General features: G+C 49.5%; 1 protein-coding gene across 1 annotated transcript in view; it reads left to right on the top strand.

Moving 5' to 3' along the window:
• Positions 1 to 221: 221 nt before the first annotated feature.
• The window catches only part of LOC128825944 (protein-arginine deiminase type-1-like), a 36,800-nt gene continuing 19,282 nt past the window's right edge, over positions 222 to 17,739 (top strand). Inside the window, exons 1-6 of the mRNA XM_054008836.1 lie at positions 222 to 339; positions 9,915 to 10,095; positions 11,325 to 11,397; positions 13,550 to 13,611; positions 15,140 to 15,257; positions 17,484 to 17,609. Coding sequence (XP_053864811.1) covers positions 251 to 339; positions 9,915 to 10,095; positions 11,325 to 11,397; positions 13,550 to 13,611; positions 15,140 to 15,257; positions 17,484 to 17,609 — 649 coding nt within the window. The 5' untranslated portion in view covers positions 222 to 250. The remainder of the gene's footprint in view (positions 340 to 9,914; positions 10,096 to 11,324; positions 11,398 to 13,549; positions 13,612 to 15,139; positions 15,258 to 17,483; positions 17,610 to 17,739) is intronic.

The raw sequence follows: 17,739 nt of genomic DNA on the forward strand, positions 1-17,739 counted from the left end.
GATTGGGTCAACCCAGCTCCTGCCCTTTCTTTCTCCACCCCCTCATCTAAAACCAAAACAGAAGTAGGTAGAGACCTTGGAGGGGGAAGGGCCTGAGCCTCCAGCTAGTCAGTTCAGATAGGGAAGGGAGGAGGGTGGAGCAAATTTTCTATGCCTTGTAATCCAGTCATGCTGGTTTGCCTGTAAAAAAACAGAACAGCAGAGGAGCACAGCTGCTCACTTCGCACACGTTTATGGGCCAAGGCCAACCATGATGCAGCGGAGAGTCCGGGTGTCCACCGAGAGCCCCAGCTATGCCGTCTGTGTGCTGGGCACAGAGGTCTCTATAGACATCTCTGGGTAAGACATTCATTTTTCATACCGGGAGATTTGCTGATCTTTATCACTTTCTCTAATCCGTTTCGACTGTCCGAGGCCAATAGGGTGGGGAGCGGCCGCTAGTATTTCGTGGTTATTTTACAGATGAGCCCAAACGAAAAACATGGATCTAAACTCCCTCGCTGAAACTTGCATCCCGTGTCTGGCCCTCCATCCCAATTTCCTAGGCAGCGTTAGCATAATGTGAGATCTGGGGTGAAATGCTCCCATTTTCAAAAGGGAATCAGACATTTACTGAAACTCAAGGGAAGGAGGGTGACCAGATGTCCCGATTTTATAGCGACACTCCTGATATTTGAGGCTTTGTCCTCTATGGGTGCCTATTACCCCCCAGCCCCTGTCCTGATTTTTCACGCTTGCTCTCGGGTCACCCTAAAGGAAGAGACTAGGTCACTTTTGAAAATGGGACTTAGGCACTTTTGGAAATTGTCCCTTGGTCTCCTTGCGTTATTTCCACTGCTGGAAGGAGACCATGGCCTGGTATCACCTTGTCCCTAAATGGACATGGCTACATCTTCACTGGGGGGGAAATCGATTTAAGATACGCAAATTCAGCTACGTGAATAGCGTAGCTGAATTCGACGTATCCGAGCCGACTTACCCCGCTGTGAGGATGGCGGCAAATCGACCTCCATGGCTCCCCCGTCGACGGCGCTTACTCCTACCTGCGCTGGTGGAGTACAAGCGTCGATTGGGGGATCGATTGTCGCGTCCCGACGAGACGCGATAATTCGATCCCCGAGAGATTGATTTCTACCCGCCGATTCAGGCGGGTAGTGAAGACGTAGCCTATGTGAGGTATGAAACCAGTTCTGAAATGCAGATTCAAACACAGATAGCCGAGGCAACTGCAGATACTAAAGCCAGTGCACACCCCTGCTCAACGGATGCTATTTCTGGCCATCAGGGTGCTAGGCAGCAACCGCGCTGTGGGAGTAACTTGTAAAGAAAGAATAAATATGCCTTCTTCTAAGCACATAAAAGTACATGAATATGCCAGAGTATGTTTTAAGGGGTAACCTAAGGAAAAGAAGATTTTTCGGATGCGAAGACCAAGAGTTACTTTATTGTGCAGAAATGAGGTTGTATTTGCTAATGCTGTTCCATTATGATGATTTAATAACATTTGTACCGAAATAGTGCCTACAGGCAAACCAAGCTGGGAACCTGTTTTGCTAGATGTTGTTCTACACATGATTATTAAAAGTATTTCTAGGATTGGAGCCCTAGTCTTGGACCGGGACCCCCACCGTGCTAGGCGCTGTACAAAAAGATTGTTCCTGTTCTAAAGCGCTCGCCGTCTAGGTAACACAATGGTCGACATTTAAAGGTCAACATTAACCTGTTGTTGCCTTATTGTTACACAAGAGCAATGGTGGTGGAGGAGCCCAGACTGGGGAGGTGAGAATTTGACTGCAGGTGCTGCAGGGTTGGGGGTAAGGGTGGAGGTTGAGGGTTTTTGACTATGAAGATTGAGCATGGGTGGGGTGCCAGGTCCTGGCTGGCTGGGAGCTTCCACCCTCACGAGCAGCCCTTTTCTGGCTTTCACAATCATGGCAGCGTTCAGGCCTGCTGCCTGACAGGCGCTGCGGCCCAGAGCCATTGAAATCAACAGGGGTTAGGCACCTTGCTGTGTTGGAGGATCTAGGCCTGAGTAAACAGACGACTTCCTTCTCCTGGGTTTATTGTACGTGCTTGGGGGAGAACACACGCACATCTGGCACCAAACCTCGAGTCGTCTCTTCCATCTCCATCCACTTCCTTTGGCAGCCACAGCCTCAGACTTCAGGACGGAATTAAAAAAATAATAATAGAACAACTCGGAACAATCCAGTGGTGGACGCAGTTACCCATGTAACTACGCAACCTTACCGGAGTCACCCTCCTCCTCCCTTTCCCCATTCCCTTGGGAGATTGTCATGACTACTACTTCATGTAAACCAATCAGGATTATTTACATTGAGAACATATGACTAAGGGAATATGAGCAACATACTGGTCTGAGAATCACCTCTTAAAGCAGGGGTGGGCAAACTTTTTGGCCTGAGGGCCACAACTGCATATGGACTGTATGGTGGGCTATGAATGCTCACGAAATTGGGTGTTGGGGCGCGGGAGGGAGTAAGGGCCAGGGATGAGGGGTTTGGGTGCAGGAAAGGGCTGGGGGTGGAGCAGAGGGGTTCAGAGTATGGGAGAGAGCTCCAGGCTGATGCAGAGGGTTGGGGTGTGGGCTCTGGGCTGGGGTGCAGGTTTCAGGGTGGGGCCACAAATGAAGAGTTCAGGATGCAGGAGGGAGCTCCGGGCTGGGGCAGAGGTGCAGGGGAGGGGGCGAGGGCTTCAGCTGGGGGTGCGGGCTCTGGGGTGGGGCTGGGGATTAGGGTTGCAGAAGGGTGCTCTGGGCTGGGACCAAGGGGTTCGGAGGGGGATCAGGGCTGGGGAAGGGGGTTGGGGCCCAGGAGGGGGACAGGGGTGCAGGCTCCAGGTGGCGCTTACCTCAAGCAGCTCCCAGAGCAGCGGCATGTCCCCCCTCTGCCTCCTACACGGAGGTACGGTGCTGGCTAGGTGGCTCTGCGTGCTGCCCCCTCCGTAGGCGCTGCCCCTGAAGCTCCCATTGGCCATGGTTCCCAGCCAATGGGAGCTGCAGAGCCAGCGCTTGGGTCGGGGGCAGTACACGGGGCCCCTACACATAGGAACTGGAGCGGGGGACATGCTGCTGCTTCTGGGAGCCACGCGGAGCCACAGCATGCATGGAGCAAGGCAAGCCCCCGACCCCACTCCCTGGCTGGGGCACCTCCTGCTGGTCATCTGGGAATTAGCTCTCTCAGCCCTGGAGTGCCCTCTATGGGCCAGTGTCTCACCCTCTGTTGCCTATCCCTCTGCAGTCTCTTTATCTCCACCACGTATAGGCCCCATGTCCCTCCCAGACCAGGGTGCCCCTTACCTTGGGGTGCTGCCCCTCACCCAGGGAACCACACACCTCTGAGCCCACTGCCAGTCTTCATCTAGCCCCATCCCTCAGGGGCAAACTGCAGTCTGAAGTGGCCACTCATCACTGGCTAGGGGGTTGGACCTGGTGCCTTTCCCTGCAGCCCCAGTACCTCTTTAGGCCTTCCTGTCAGGCCTCAGCTTGGGAGGTCGCCAGGCCTGAGTTCCCCAGCTCAGCCTGCCCCTTCCCCAACACTGCTCTGTTGACAGTCCCTGTGCTCCCAGGCAGCCCAGTCCTTCCCACCTCAAGGCTGGAGTGAGACTGCCCAACTCCTAGCTCTCAGCCCTCTTTATACCAGCCCTACCGGACCCGGGATTGGCTGCTACCTGCCTTCCCCTGATTGGGTCCTTGGGGCAGCCCTTTCCCAGAGCTGGTTTTAACCCCTTTCTCTCCGGAGCGGGGTGCTCGCCGCGCTACAAGGTCCCTGGGTTAATCACACATACCCAGTATCTGTTGCTTCTCAGGAGTGCCTGTGTTTTAGCAACAGTAGCAATACTTTTGCCAAGAGCATGAATTTGTGAGCATCTACTTGAATACATGGCCTCACTTTGGGGCAGGGCCTCTGGTCTAGACCTCAGGTCTTGCACCAGACCCAGTGCTCCAGGATCTCTCTCTTTCTCTCCCCTACCCTGGTCATCTCATCATACATCTTAACTTGAGGGGAATTTCCCCACCTCCTCTAAGAAATTATGAAACCATTTGTTAGTTTTCAGTAAAGCATCTGCCCCAAACCTATAAGGATACAGCTTTGAAAACATAAAAGGCCAGATCCTCATGACTGTAAAGGAACTATGATCATTTGCAGCAGCTGATGTAGTGGCCCAAAATGTAGAGCTGGCAGAAAAATGGAAAAGATGTCACAAACAATTTGGTATGTTCTACAGTGTTTCTGCTTCGCAGGCTCCAAAATGGAACTATTTTTCCCTCCCCCCCCAAATTGTGAAACTTCTTCAAAATGTTTAGATGTTTTAAAATGTATCTCCCAGGCCCTCCCTTCCTCACTGGTGCTGTTGAATGCAATTAAATGAATGACATCCACGATTCTTTTTTCCATTTTTTCATTCCCCTTTCCTTTTGCTACTCTAACTTTTCACACTTTCTCGAACCTTGGGAAAGGAATAAAAGAAAAAAAAAGGAAAGGTAAAAAATCAAAGTCAGGCCATTTTAAATTTTGAGTTTTGACAAAAATCTAGATCATTTGTGAAATTTTGTTTAATGCTTTCGGTCTGGGGAAAGGGCCATATTTTGCTGAAAAATTGCTTCAAACAAAACATTTCAACCAGTTTGACTAAAATGTCATAGGATGCAATCCCACTTTCCCATCCTCTTTCCCTGCAGGGGGCTTTCCCCTCCCTCACTCCGGGTCTCCGCTTTCATGCCTGCCCATCCACCCAATTCGCCCCCATAGGTAGAGTTTGGGGGGGGCACAGGAGGGCATTGTCCACCCCCCCGAACTGCAAGCCTCAGGCAGGCAGTCTGAGTGTGCAAAGTAAGGCCTTGGCTACACTGGCGCCCCCCTCCCCCCCCCAGCGCAGCAAGTGATTGATTTTCCTCGGAGAGGTGGAGTACATACAGCGCGACTACACTCGCACTTCACAGCACTGCCATGGCAAGCACTGCCGCGGCCGCACTGTGAATTCCTGAGTGTAGCCAAGGCCTGAGAGTTCTGCAGAGGAGATAAAAGATTTGTCAGGTGCTGCTCCCAGTTTATGCCCCTGGGGCAGGGAGTCAGAATTTTGTTTATAAATAGAGTGATTAACTGGTGATTAAGATAAGACAGGGCTGTGAGGGTGTTTCCTAAAGTTAAATGAGCTGTTCCAAGCTTGGTGAACTGCAAAAAATAAGCAGCTTACAATTGTTGTATTCAAGAGGTAGTAACAAATTTACCTTTCTTTGAGCTGATAACTGATTGTTTAGAAGACAAAGGAAATGCAGTAGATCTAATCCAGCTAGATATCGAGGGGGGGGGAGGGATAGCTCAGTGGTTTGAGCATTGGCCTGCTAAACCCAGGGTTGAGAGTTCAATCTTTGAGGGGGCTACCTAGGGATCTGGGGCAAATCAGTACTTGGTCCTGCTAGTGAAGGCAGGGGGCTGGACTCGATGACCTTTCAAGGTGCTTTCCAGTTCGAGGAGATAGGCTATCAGGAAGGCATTTGATACAGTTCCACATGAGGAAATTATTAGTTAAATTGGAGAAGATGGGAATTAATATGAGAACTGCAAGGTAGATAAGGAACTGGTTAAAAAGAAGACTACAATGGGTCATACTGAAAGGTGAACTGTCAGGTTGGAGGGAAGTTACTAGTGGAGTTCTTCAGTCTTGGGACCAACCTTATAACATTTTATTACTGACCTTGGCACAAAAAGTGGAAGGGTGTTAATAAAATTTGCAGATGTCATGAAGTTGGGAGGTATTGCCAGTCCCGAGGACCGGAATATCATACAAGAAGATCTGGATGACCTTGTAAACTGGAGTAATAGAAATGGGATGATACTTAATAGTGCAAAGTGCAAGGTCCTGCATTTAGCGACTAACAATAAGAAATTTTGCTATAAACCGGGGACTTATCAGTTGGAAGTGAGAGTGGAGGAGAAAGAGCTGGGTGTATTGGTTGATCACAGGATAGCTATGAGCCGTCAACTTGATGCGACTGTGAAAAAAAGCTAATGCAGTCCTAGCATGTATCAGGTGAGGTATTTCCAGTAGAGACAGGGAAATGTTAGTACCATTATGCAAGGCACTGGTGAGACCTCATCTGGAATACTGTGTGCAATTCCGGTCTCCCGTGTTTAAGAAAGATGAATTCAAACTGGAACAGGTGCAGAGAAGGGCTGCTAGGATGATCTGAGGAATGGAAAACTACTTTATGAGATGAAACTCAAAGAGCTTGGCTTCTTTAGTCTAACCAATAGAAGGCTGAGGGGAGATATGATTACTCTGTATAAATACATTAGAGGGATAAATACCAGGGAGGGAGAGGAGTTAAAGTTAAGCACCAACGTGGACCCCAGAACAAATGGATATAAACTGGCCATCAACAAGTTTAGGCTTGAAATTAGATCAAGGTTTCTAACTATCAGAGGAGTGATGTACTGGATCAGTCTTCCAAGGAGAGCAATGGGGGCAAAAAAAAACCCTTAACTGGCTTGAAAACTGAGCTTGATAAGTTTATGGAGGGGATGGTATGACAGGACTGCCTACAATGGTGTGTGGCCCATTGGCAACTGCCTGTAGCAAAAATCCCCAACGGCTGGAGACAAGACACTAGATGAGGAGGCTGTGAGTTACCTGGGAAAGAATTCTCTGTAGTATCTGCCTGGTGGGTCTTGCCCATGTGCTCAGGGTCTAACTGATCATATTTGGGGTCTGGAAGGAATTTCCCCCCTGGTCAGATTGGCAGAGACCATGGGGGCTTTTCACCTTCTTCTGCAACATGGGGCACGGGTCACTTGCAGGTTTAAACTAGTGTCAATGGTGGATTCTCTGTAACTTGAAGTCTTTAAACCATGATTTGAAGACTCCAGTAACACAGCCAGAGCTTAGGGGTCTATCACAGGAGGAGTGGGTGGGTGAGGTTCTCTGGCCTGCCATGTGCAGGAGGTCAGACTAGATGATCATGATGGTCCCTTCTTACTTTAATAGGAGTATCCTAGTAAGAATAGACATTACAATTTTAAACTAACCAGTGTCCCTTAAGTGACTTGCCACAAGATGTCAGAACATGTTAGTATTAGAGCTGAGTGGGTCTAATATTTATTTAATGTTCTTTCTTGATATAGGAATTAGATATGGTGCTCCTGTCAGATATTTATTAGTTATTATCTGCAAAAAACAGTTTTCAGTTGCCTAAGTAGCCCCTGCAATCACAGTTAAAGTTGCCCCCCCCCCCAATCTGAAATGGCCCTATTGTCAGGCATGGAATTTGTCGTCCCCCCCGTGCAGCCCTGTTGGCCTGACTGGAGCCGCCCCCCCAAATATAGAAGTGAAACTACACCTATGCCCCTCTGGGTTCCTACTTTTTTCACCATTACTCCCCCATTCCTTTGCAGGTCCCTGCTCCCTGTCCACCCTTGCCAAGGCCACTCCCCCACCCCCAGCCTCCCTATTCCTCTCACTCCACTTGCCCCCTCATCAGGTCCCCACTTCTCCCTCTACAAATCCTCCTTATAAGGCTCTCTTAGGTCTCAGAGTGGTAGCCGTGTTAGTCTGTATCAGCAAAAAGAACAGGAGTACTTGTGGCACCTTAGAGACTAACAAATTTATTTGAGCATAAGCCCATGAAAGTTTATGCTCAAATAAATTTGTTAGTCTCTAAGGTGCCACAAGCACTCCTCCTTTTTTCTCTTAGGGTCTGTTAGAGTCCAGGCAACAGACAATGTCTCCATGCAGCAAATTAAGTTGCTGCCTCCGATATAGGTTGACAGCAGCAGGGGGTTGCAGAAAGATTTGTCTGCTGGCCACACAAGGCAGTCTGGAGGCCCCGATTTTCCTGTGAATCAGTGTTCCCATTTAAACTAAAATCTGTAGGTGCATGCCCAAGGCCGGCTCCAGGCACCAGCCGACCAAGCACGTGCTTGGGGTGGCACCTTGTAAGGGGTGGTCAATCTTGGGGTGGCGCGGCGGCGCTTGGGTTTTTTTGTTTGTTTGTTTTGTTTTGGCGGGGCGGTGCTCGGGGGGGGTTGTTTTTGGTTCGGCGGGGCGGCACTGCGCTTTTGTTTGTTTGTTTTTGGTTCGGCGGGGCGGCGCTCGGGGGGGTTGGTTTTGTTTTGGCAGGGCGGCGCTGGGTTTTTTGTTGTTGTTGTTTTTGGTTCGGCAGGGCGGTGCTGGTTTTTTTGTTGTTGTTGTTTTTGGTTCGGTGGGATGGCGCTCGGGGGGGGTTGTTTTTGTTTTGGTGGGGCGGCACTGGGTTTTTTGTTGTTGTTTTTGGTTCAGTGGGGCGGCACTCAGGGGGGTTGTTTTTGTTTTTGTTTTGGCGGGGCGGCGCTGGGGGGGTTGTTTTTGGTTTGGCGGGGCGGCGCTGGGTTTTTTGTTGTTGTTGTTTTTGGTTCAGCGGGGCGGCACTCAGGGGGGTTGTTTTTGTTTTTGTTTTGGCGGGGCGGCGCTGGGGAGGTTGTTTTTGGTTTGGCGGGGCGGCGCTGGGTTTTTTGTTGTTGTTGTTTTTGGTTCAGCGGGGCGGCACTCAGGGGGGTTGTTTTTGTTTTTGTTTTGGCGGGGCGGCGCTGGGGAGGTTGTTTTTGGTTTGGCGGGGCGGCGCTGGGTTTTTTGTTGTTGTTTTTGGTTTGGCGGGGCGGCGCTCAGGGGGGTTGTTTTTGTTTTTGTTTTGGCGGGGCGGTGCTCAGGGGGGTTGGTTTTGGTTCAGCGGGGTGGCACTCAGGGGGGTTGTTTTTGTTTTTCTTTCGGCGGGGCGGCGCTGGGGGCGTTGTTTTTGGTTCGGCGGGGCGGCGCTGGGTTTTTGTTTTTTTGTTTTTGGTTCGGCAGGGCGGTGCTGGGGGGTTGTTTTTGGTTTGGTGCGGCGGCGCTGGGGGATGTGTGTTATGGCATGGCGTTTTTTTTTTTGTTTGTTTTTTGCTTGGGGTGGCAAAAAAATTAGAGCCGGCCCTGCGCATGCCCATTGCTGCCTAGAATGTCCCCTAACGCAGCGTCCCAAAGTTAGCATGTTCTAGACAAACACCATTGAGTTGAACATTAGACTCCACTTTGCTCAGTCAATTCAAGACTGTGAGACGCCCACATCCGACAATGGCAGGGCCCACATAAGGACCCCGCCTGGAAGTAATTCACACAGTCTATGGCTGTTCTCTTCATGCCTATAAACACACGCGCACTTCGCCAGTCTTCCAAAATTGGCCCCAGCAGCCATGTACTAGTTCTGGTCGCATGTGATAAATCTGACATTAACACGTCAGCGGTACCCACCAGAAGAGAAAAAGCTATTAGACAGGTTTACAGGTAGATTTAAAATTCTAGAGGCGGCTGAGTGATGACAGATTAATCTCTCTCTTTACGAGTTGCTTCAGGCACTGACATACTCATGTAAAGGGAAACAGGGAATAAATCCCTGAAACATTTTTCTTATGGTTAATGTTTACAGGAGAGATGCAAATCACATGCAAGACAAAAATGCCTCCCCATAGCACATTTAGGTGTTAATAGGTTAATTAATGTTCGCAGGGTGCTTTGAAAGTGTGAAGTGCCGTACATGCTGAGTGCAAAGAATAATTATTGCTTGCAGATGCAAAATCCAGTCCATTTAAATGCCACCTTTTAGCTGAGAACCTCAATCATTAATTTAGCATCATAAAAATCCCATTTGGTCAGGATTAGACCTGGGGGAAAACGTTCAGACTCAACGCAAAAAAAAATAAGAAAAAATGCAGATTTGGCAACATCAAGATGTTACGTGAATGAATTTGTGCCAATTTCACTGATGACTCACAGCACCTATGAGAATTTCCTGAGTCTATGGGGATCTTTAGTGCTTTTATGCGTATACATAGACAGTGAGAGGGACAACTCTGATGGTAACCAAGCGCTCCTTTCTGTCCCAGATCCATCCCAAGTGGTGCCACGTCATTTGATGCCCGTGGTACCTCTGGAGTGAGGGTCTATGTTGTCTACAACCCTAATGCTGTGAAGAAACCTGCTGGTACATCGAAATGGACCCTCAATTCTCAGGTGGAGGTCATAGTGTCCATGGACATCCCAAGCAGTACTGTCAATGATAGCAAGGTGCGTGGATTGCTGGGCTTTGAAAGAATCACATGATCATGCCTAGAAACATGGGGTCAATCTTTGCAGGATCAGAAGGAAGGGGCTATTTTAACTATGGGATGTGGCACAGTTGCAGAGTGTTTGTATGTCAGAAGCACAGCGATCACCCAACTTCTAAAGAATAGAATCCTAGCTAAATCTGTGTCATTAACAGCCACAAAAAGACATAGAAGCGAGTAAGGGTGTGTGTGAAGGGGAGAGAGGTTGCTCAAATAATGGAGAGAGGAAGGGTTAACATGCTGGAAATTCAATGATTGAAAAGTCTGGTGGCAGACGCCCAGGAGCTGGTGCAAGAGAAGAGAAAACTCTTCTTTCACCTTGGCTTTAACTCGGAGATTAACTGTGCATGGGCATTGTCTAGATGAGTGGTGCGCAAACTGGGGGGGCGCTCTCCAGGGAGTGCACAAGAGGTTCTTGGGGGGGCACAAAGAAACTGGGATCCCGCGGGTCCCATGAATGCCCGCTCCAGCAGCCGCTGCTCTCTGGCTACCCAGCTCTGAAGGCAGCGTCGCCACCAGCAGCAGCACAGAAGCAAGGGATTACTTCAGATTACAAGTCATGGGGGCGGTGACAAATTATGTGACTGGCAAGGCGGGGGGTGTGTGTAACTGGAAAAGCTTGCGCACCACTGATCTGCATAGCCAGGCGCAGAGAGCCTCCCAGCCTGGGTTGACAGATTCTCTAAAAATAGCAGTCGGCTTCACAACACCAGCTCCAGGCCAAGCCACAACTTCAAAGCACTGAACACACAGCTATGTTTAGAGAGCGAACGCAAGCCCTGCGAGCCCCCGTCTGTTAACCCAGGCCGGGAGGCTCGCTGCCGTGAGCTGAGTAGCCCAGAAATGACACAGAAAATTCCACGCAATGGACTTCCCCACCGCCTGTTCCATCGGTAAATTGCCCGGGGTTATAAATCCATCGCCAAGGCCTTTCCCAACTCCCCTTAGCGTGAATTAGGCCTGTTGGATCAATGACTCACCAACTGAATCATCAGCTGCCATGAGCATGCAGGATGGTCCTACATTTGATTTATTGAGGGTGGTCTCCATACTCCCAGCACCCAACCTCAGCAGATATCGGGCATCACGCCTCTCTGAGGGCAATGAAGAGATCACATTCGACAACGGAAGCATGGCATGATATGGACTTTTGCTGGAATGGATCGTGACCAGGCAATGTCTTCACAGGTTCGGATTTCGTACTATGGACAGAAAGAGAATGCACCTATAGAGGGGGCTTGGCTGTACCTCACCTGTGTCAGTAAGTATTGTAAAAACAATTGGCTAAATACACTTGAGACTCGCAACCTATCCAGCAAATGGGAATTAGTTTGTGTGCGTCTATAAATACTGTAACAGGTTCTATTTTTCCATCCACTTCATTATAAGCTATTCAAAGGGAAGAGAGCAATGGATAAGCCTCCCTTCATTAAATATATATAAGATATGTGTATGTATATCTATTAAATATAATATGTACAAACATTCCTTTCAAATCAATAAAAGGGAGATGTTTGTGTTTATGTGTATATTTAATATATATGCAGTGTATATAATAGAAACCAGTGGTTTTCAACCTGTGGTCCACAGACCTCTGGGGGTCCACAGACTATGTCCAAGATTTCCAAAGGGGTCCGCACATCCATTCAATGTTTTATTGGGGTCTGCAAATGAGAAAAGGTTGAAAACCACTGCTATAAACGTATTATACACCCCCACCCTCACCATATATATATTTCATGCAGGGAGGTTTGTACGTTTCTCTCTTCCCTTTAAACAGCTTATAATTAAGTGGATGAATGCAAGAAATAGAATGTTAGCATGTTAATCTCGCCCACCCCACCAAATCCATATTCTGTGTCATGTCCCTACCCACCTGGTGTTCTACACCCCTTTCCTATCAACAATGTGACTATCTGGCTGGCTAGCAAGGGTCCCAAAGAAACTGTGTGTGGGATTTTCAAAAAAGGCACATACAGCAGAACCTCAGAGTTATGAACACCAGAGTCACGGACTGCCCAGTCAACCACACCCCTCATTGGGATCCGGAAGTACACAATCAGGGAGCAGCAGAGACCAAAAAAACCAGACACAGGACAGTGCTGGGTTAAACCTAAACTCCTAAAAAAAATAAGGGAAAGCAGCATTTGTCTTCTGCATAATAAAATTTCAAAGCTGAATTAAGTCAATGTTCAGCTGAAAACTTTTAAAAGAATAGCCCTAATGTTTTGTTCAGAGTTACAAACATTTCAGAGTTACGAACAACCTCCATTCCCGAGGCGTTCGTAACTCTGAGATTCTACTGTACATTTGAAAATCCCACCCTAGGAAGCTGACATTTTCCCACCTGCTATGGCCCTCTGAAGTTAGGGTGATGGACACTGGCTTCTCAACCAAATGTTTGTCCTGGGCTCAAACTCTGGGCATGTATGGGCACTCCCTTAGTCTCCAATTCCACCAGAGCACATAAAGTGATTCAGCTTCTCCATGTAATGTTCACAGCACACACACACAGAGATGTTAGATAAAAAACACAGCACTCTCTTTCTGGAAGGCTGCACTGTAACACTACTTTATATCTTACCATTCGGAACCCTAACACACAAGAACCCAAAACCAGAGTTAGACAAAGCAGGCTGCTCCCTAAAACAGCGAGGCACAACTCATCCCATCTTACTTTAGGGTGGCTCTCTGCAGACTGACTGCTGAAAGACCAGATTGCAGGCTTCCCTGCAGATCCTCTGAGCCTGCAAGCAGGACCAAGAAGTAGCCACCTCCTCCTCCATTCCCATGCCCTCTGAATGATGCTCAGTTTGTTTCTTCCACTATCTTTTTTTGATCAGCTTAGTGGACTACCAGACAGAGAACCACCATTTGGTTAGACCTAATGTCTACTATTGACTAGGGGTCCAGTAAGAAGCATATGGTCAGAAATCTGGGGTGGGAGGGAAGGAGCATTCACTGAAGGGCCCCTTTAAAATATTTCATCACTGCAGGCAAATATTTTGGTGTTTACATGCCCATATTCTGGAAACATTTCTTCCTGCTTTCACTGTACTTAATCTTCATTCAACAACAAAAGGCAGATATCAAAGAAACAGGTCAAAGAATCATTGCATCCATGAAATTATTTCCACCCATGCTTTCCTGCTCAAGGGACCAAAGATGGGAGTAGACAGATGAAAATCATAGGAAGTGGCAGGAAAAGGCTGGAAGATACAGATTCTGAATGGAGACCCGGGGAGTCCTGTTCACAGAGCCCTATCCTGTTGTGTGTGTCGAGGGTGGGGGAGTTGGTGCTGTCCAGATATGGATGGATAGCATTAAGGAAGCACCCAAGAAATCAATGCTTTGAGTGTGCTCATTCTCCTGCCATCTGGGACCGGGACTTCTGTCTGCCTTTGTGATTTCAGATGTCTCTTTGGATGCCGACACGGACCGCAGCGGGATGGTGAAGAGCAATGGAACCAACAAGGTAATGAGACTTATTTCATAGTTGTGAGCAAGGAGCAAGGTAAAGCCTTCGGCATGGAAACACTCTGGGTGGATCCACTTCCATTCCCGTTCCCAACGGGCACCAGCAACCAGAAGCTGACAGTGACAAAGGCTGTGTGTGGAGACAGGCTGTTTTCTGGATCTCTGAAGAAGCCAACCTAGTCCCAGTATTATTTTTCCATGCCCTACCACTATGAAACCATGGCACTCGCCCTGTGCAAAATTCTCCTCCCTGCTACTCCAGTGCAGAGTCAGGGGTCAGGAGAGCAGAAGTAGCGTTAGAGAAAATAATTTGGCTCCCTATCTTTTTCCATCAGGCTTGAGATTTGCTAGGGACTCCATCCGTCAACAGGGTTGTGCAAAAAGAAAGAAACTACCCCTGGATCGGTGTATTTGCTGCAGGTGCCAGCTTGCTCCATGCCTCGGTTAAAGAGTCGGATGCCCAAGTTCCCAGTGAATGTTTGTTCATGGAACAATACGGGGATAGATTCATCCCGGCTGTTCTCGTGCAGGGACTCTCCCCGGGGAGGGCAAGTAGCTTCCGCTTTCCTTCAAACCATGTCTACACTAGAAAAAACAACAACCATGGGTTAACTAAGGTTATGTCTACACTAGCACTTTTGTTGGTACAACTTATGTTCCTCAGGGGTTTGAACGCCCCCCCTGTGAGCGACATAGTTTCACCGACAGAAGCGCTGGTGTGGACAGCACTATGTTGGTGGGAGACGCTCTCCCACCGACATAGCTACTGCCACTCGGCGGGGGTGGTTTGATTATGTTGACAGGAGAGTCTGTCCCATCGGCACAGAGCGGCTCCGTGGGAGATCTTACAGCGGCGCAGCCGCATCGGTACAGCTGTGCCGCTGTAAGCTCTCTAGTGTAGACATGGCCTAATTTGGGTTAAAATGCTAGTGTAGGCCCGGCAGTTGTAGTTTTCATATGAGTTTAATACGGGGCTGAGATCATGTGTTAAAACTACAACTAACTCCCTTGTCTACATTAGGATTTTAGCACATTAGTTTGTTAACATGTTAACGTCTATTTTCCTAGTGTAGACATGGCTCTGGGTTTTTGCCAGCCCGGGGCACCCTTAGAGTATGTCTGCACTGCAACTGGGAGGTTTGATTGCTAGCCCCGCCCACCCAGGACCCCCAGACGTGAGTGGCCACCCAGAGTCCTGGCCAGACAGGGCTAGTCCATGCAGCCAGCCATGCTGCTGTGACTTCACAGCTATTGTTTCTTGAGCTAGCTTTGCTCTCAGGAACGTCTCCTCGTGCTGCAATCACCTTCCCCACGTGTCGCTGGAGGCTGCTCTCCGGATGTGCTGACCCAGCACATCCGCGGTACACGCCTGACCGCACGCACAGGCGTGGCCACTCGCCCTGAGCATTGCCAGGGCTCTTAGGAGGGAGGAGAGGAAGGGTAGATTCCGGGTGAGGAGGAAGAGGGAATTCAGGCTCACGGCCTGGTCAGTTTTTGTTCCAGATCCCTTTGTGTTTCCTCTACAGACGCAATGGACGTGGGGCCCTGACGGGCAGGGAGCCGTGCTGCTAGTGAACTGTGACAGGGACAGCCCGGGTGCCAAGGATATGGACAGTGCTTACCCGTATGTGCAGTCCTATGCAGGTACTCACTGGGAACAGACCTCTGCTGTGGGCCAAGCGTTAGACGGGTGCGGGGGGAAGTCTGAACATGAGCCAGGCCAGGCCAGAACTAGATTGATATTTCATGGGCCAAGTCTGTCACGTGCTACCACTACGATTCCAGCGCAGGTGAAGTGAGTTTCAGTGTGTAACACCCGGCGATGGGATCGGACAGTCCCTCGACTCATGTCTCCAACCACGGCTACTTGTCGTTTGTTGCGGGGGGGTCCCCCTTTCTCTGCACATCTCCCCTCCCCCATTAGTGCTCATCTACACAGGGAAGTGAGTGAAAAACAGCTAGCGCGGGTATGCATTTAAGTGCAGTAGGTATTCGGCACTAACTCCCCATGTAGGTGCTCCTTTTCCTCACAAACAGTGCCTTTTATGCAGTGTGGCTTAATCCACTTTGGAAGTGTACTGACCTAATCTGCACAAAGGCACTCATAGTGTGGAATCGGCGTGTCCACACAGGAAACTCGTCTGGAACCGCTATTTGGCTATTCTGCACTAATTAGGGGGGACTTTCCCCCCATGTAGACAAGCCCTTAGATGCTATCCTGGCTGGGAAAACAAACGGAGTAGACAAACAGAAGTGGGAGTCTAATATCTTAACCTCATGGCCTCAAAAGAGGCTCCAATTTTCAACCTTTGACCCATGCAAGCAGTGACCCGCCCCTGCTGCTCCTAGGCAGAGGCGCGGCAGGTGGCTCTGCATGCTGCCTTTGCCCACAGGCACCGCCCCCGCAGCTCCCATTGGCTGTGGTTCCCAGCCAATGGGAGCCATGGAGTTAGCACTCGGGGTGGGATGGGGGCAGTGTGCAGAGCTGCCTGCTGCACCTCCGCCGAGGAGCAGCTGGGAGAGGTTGCCGCTTGCGGGGAGCTGCCTGAAGTGAGCGTCCCCTGAATCTGGCACCCCACACCCTCTCCCGTGCACCAACCCGCTGCCCCAAGCCCCCTCCTGCACCCAAACACCCTCCCAGAGCCCGCGCCCCACACCCCCTCCCATGCCCATAGGCACGAACTTCCACTGTTCCTGGTGGGTGCTTGACCCCCACCCTCGCCCTGCGCCATTCCACCCCTCCCCCCAAGTCCCCGCCCCTGCCCCGCCTCTTTTCCGCCTCCTTCCCTGAGTGCGCCCTGGAAAGTCTTAAGCCCCGCCAAACAGCTGTTTGGTAGCAGGAAGCACTGTGGGAGGTAGGCAGAGGAGCAGGGACGCGGCTCACTCGGGGGGGGGAGGAGCTGGGGTCGGGGGGCGGGGCGGGGAGCTGCCGGTAGGTGCAGAGCACCCACTAATTTTTCCCCCGGGGTGCTCCAGCCCCGGAGTTACCCACAAAGTCGTCACCTATGCCTGTGCCCTAACCCCCTGCCAGTCCTGCGCCAACCGGACTTTCAACGAAGATCTGAAATGCTGGTTTATAGAACTTTCCAGTTGGTGAAGTGCCGGATAAAATAGCTTTTACTATATAATAAAAAATAAATATAAAGTGAGCACTATACACGTTGTATTCCATGTTGTAATTGAAATCAGTATATTTGAAACTGTGGAAAACACCCAAAAATATTTATATAAATCGTATTCTGTGATTGTTTAACAGTGCGATTACTTGGGAAAGTCAAAGTTTCAAGGCTTGAGATTGAAAACCTCCACAGGTCACTGTAATAAGCTACTTGTCTTCACTTTCAAGGCCTTTCACAACCTATTCCTCCCACTCCCCCCGCAGTCATCTCTCATTCAATATCAAAAGGTTGACTCCCACCTCCAATCCGCCCATGATGGCAGCCTCCTTTTGCCCACTTGCAAAATTTTCAAACCGGCACCTTCATGCTTTCTCCCAGGCTGCCCTTCACGCTTGAGAGAAGCTCCTCATAGACATCTGCAAAACTAACTCATGCTCCTGCCTCAAACCTTCCTTAAAACTCCCCTCTGCCAGAAAGCCTACAGAAAACTGGACAACGGGTGGGCTGCTGGTGTTCTGAGACCACTGCCTGTCACGATGACCCGTGTTGTTTCATTGTTTCCTTGTATTCCCCCGTCTTAGTGGTCTCTTGTCTCATACTTAGACTATGAGCTCTTTGGGGGACAGGCAGCTTTGTCTCTTTGTTCTGTGTTTGTACAGCTCCTAGCGCAATGGTCCATGACTGGGCCTTCTAGGCATTATGATAATACAAATAATAATAGTGGCTAATGCCTATCTCTTCTCTTTCCAAGATCTTGAAGACATGTCACTTATGATTCTGAGGAGCCAAGGCCCCAGTGCCATCTTTGCTGACTACAAGTTGGTTCTTCATGTTTCTGTGTCCGATGTGGATAAAGTGAGAGTTTTCCATGCCAGTGGTGAGTATTTAGCCTTCCTGTCTATCTAGGGGCTTGGGTGGCCCCATCACCAGAATATCTGAGCCACTCACATATATTAATGAGTTTAGGTGGAATTCGCTTGAGTGCCTAAATGAACTAGATCAGGGGT

Source organism: Malaclemys terrapin, chromosome 19 (assembly GCF_027887155.1).
Source record: "Malaclemys terrapin pileata isolate rMalTer1 chromosome 19, rMalTer1.hap1, whole genome shotgun sequence".
NCBI lineage: Eukaryota > Metazoa > Chordata > Testudines > Emydidae > Malaclemys > Malaclemys terrapin.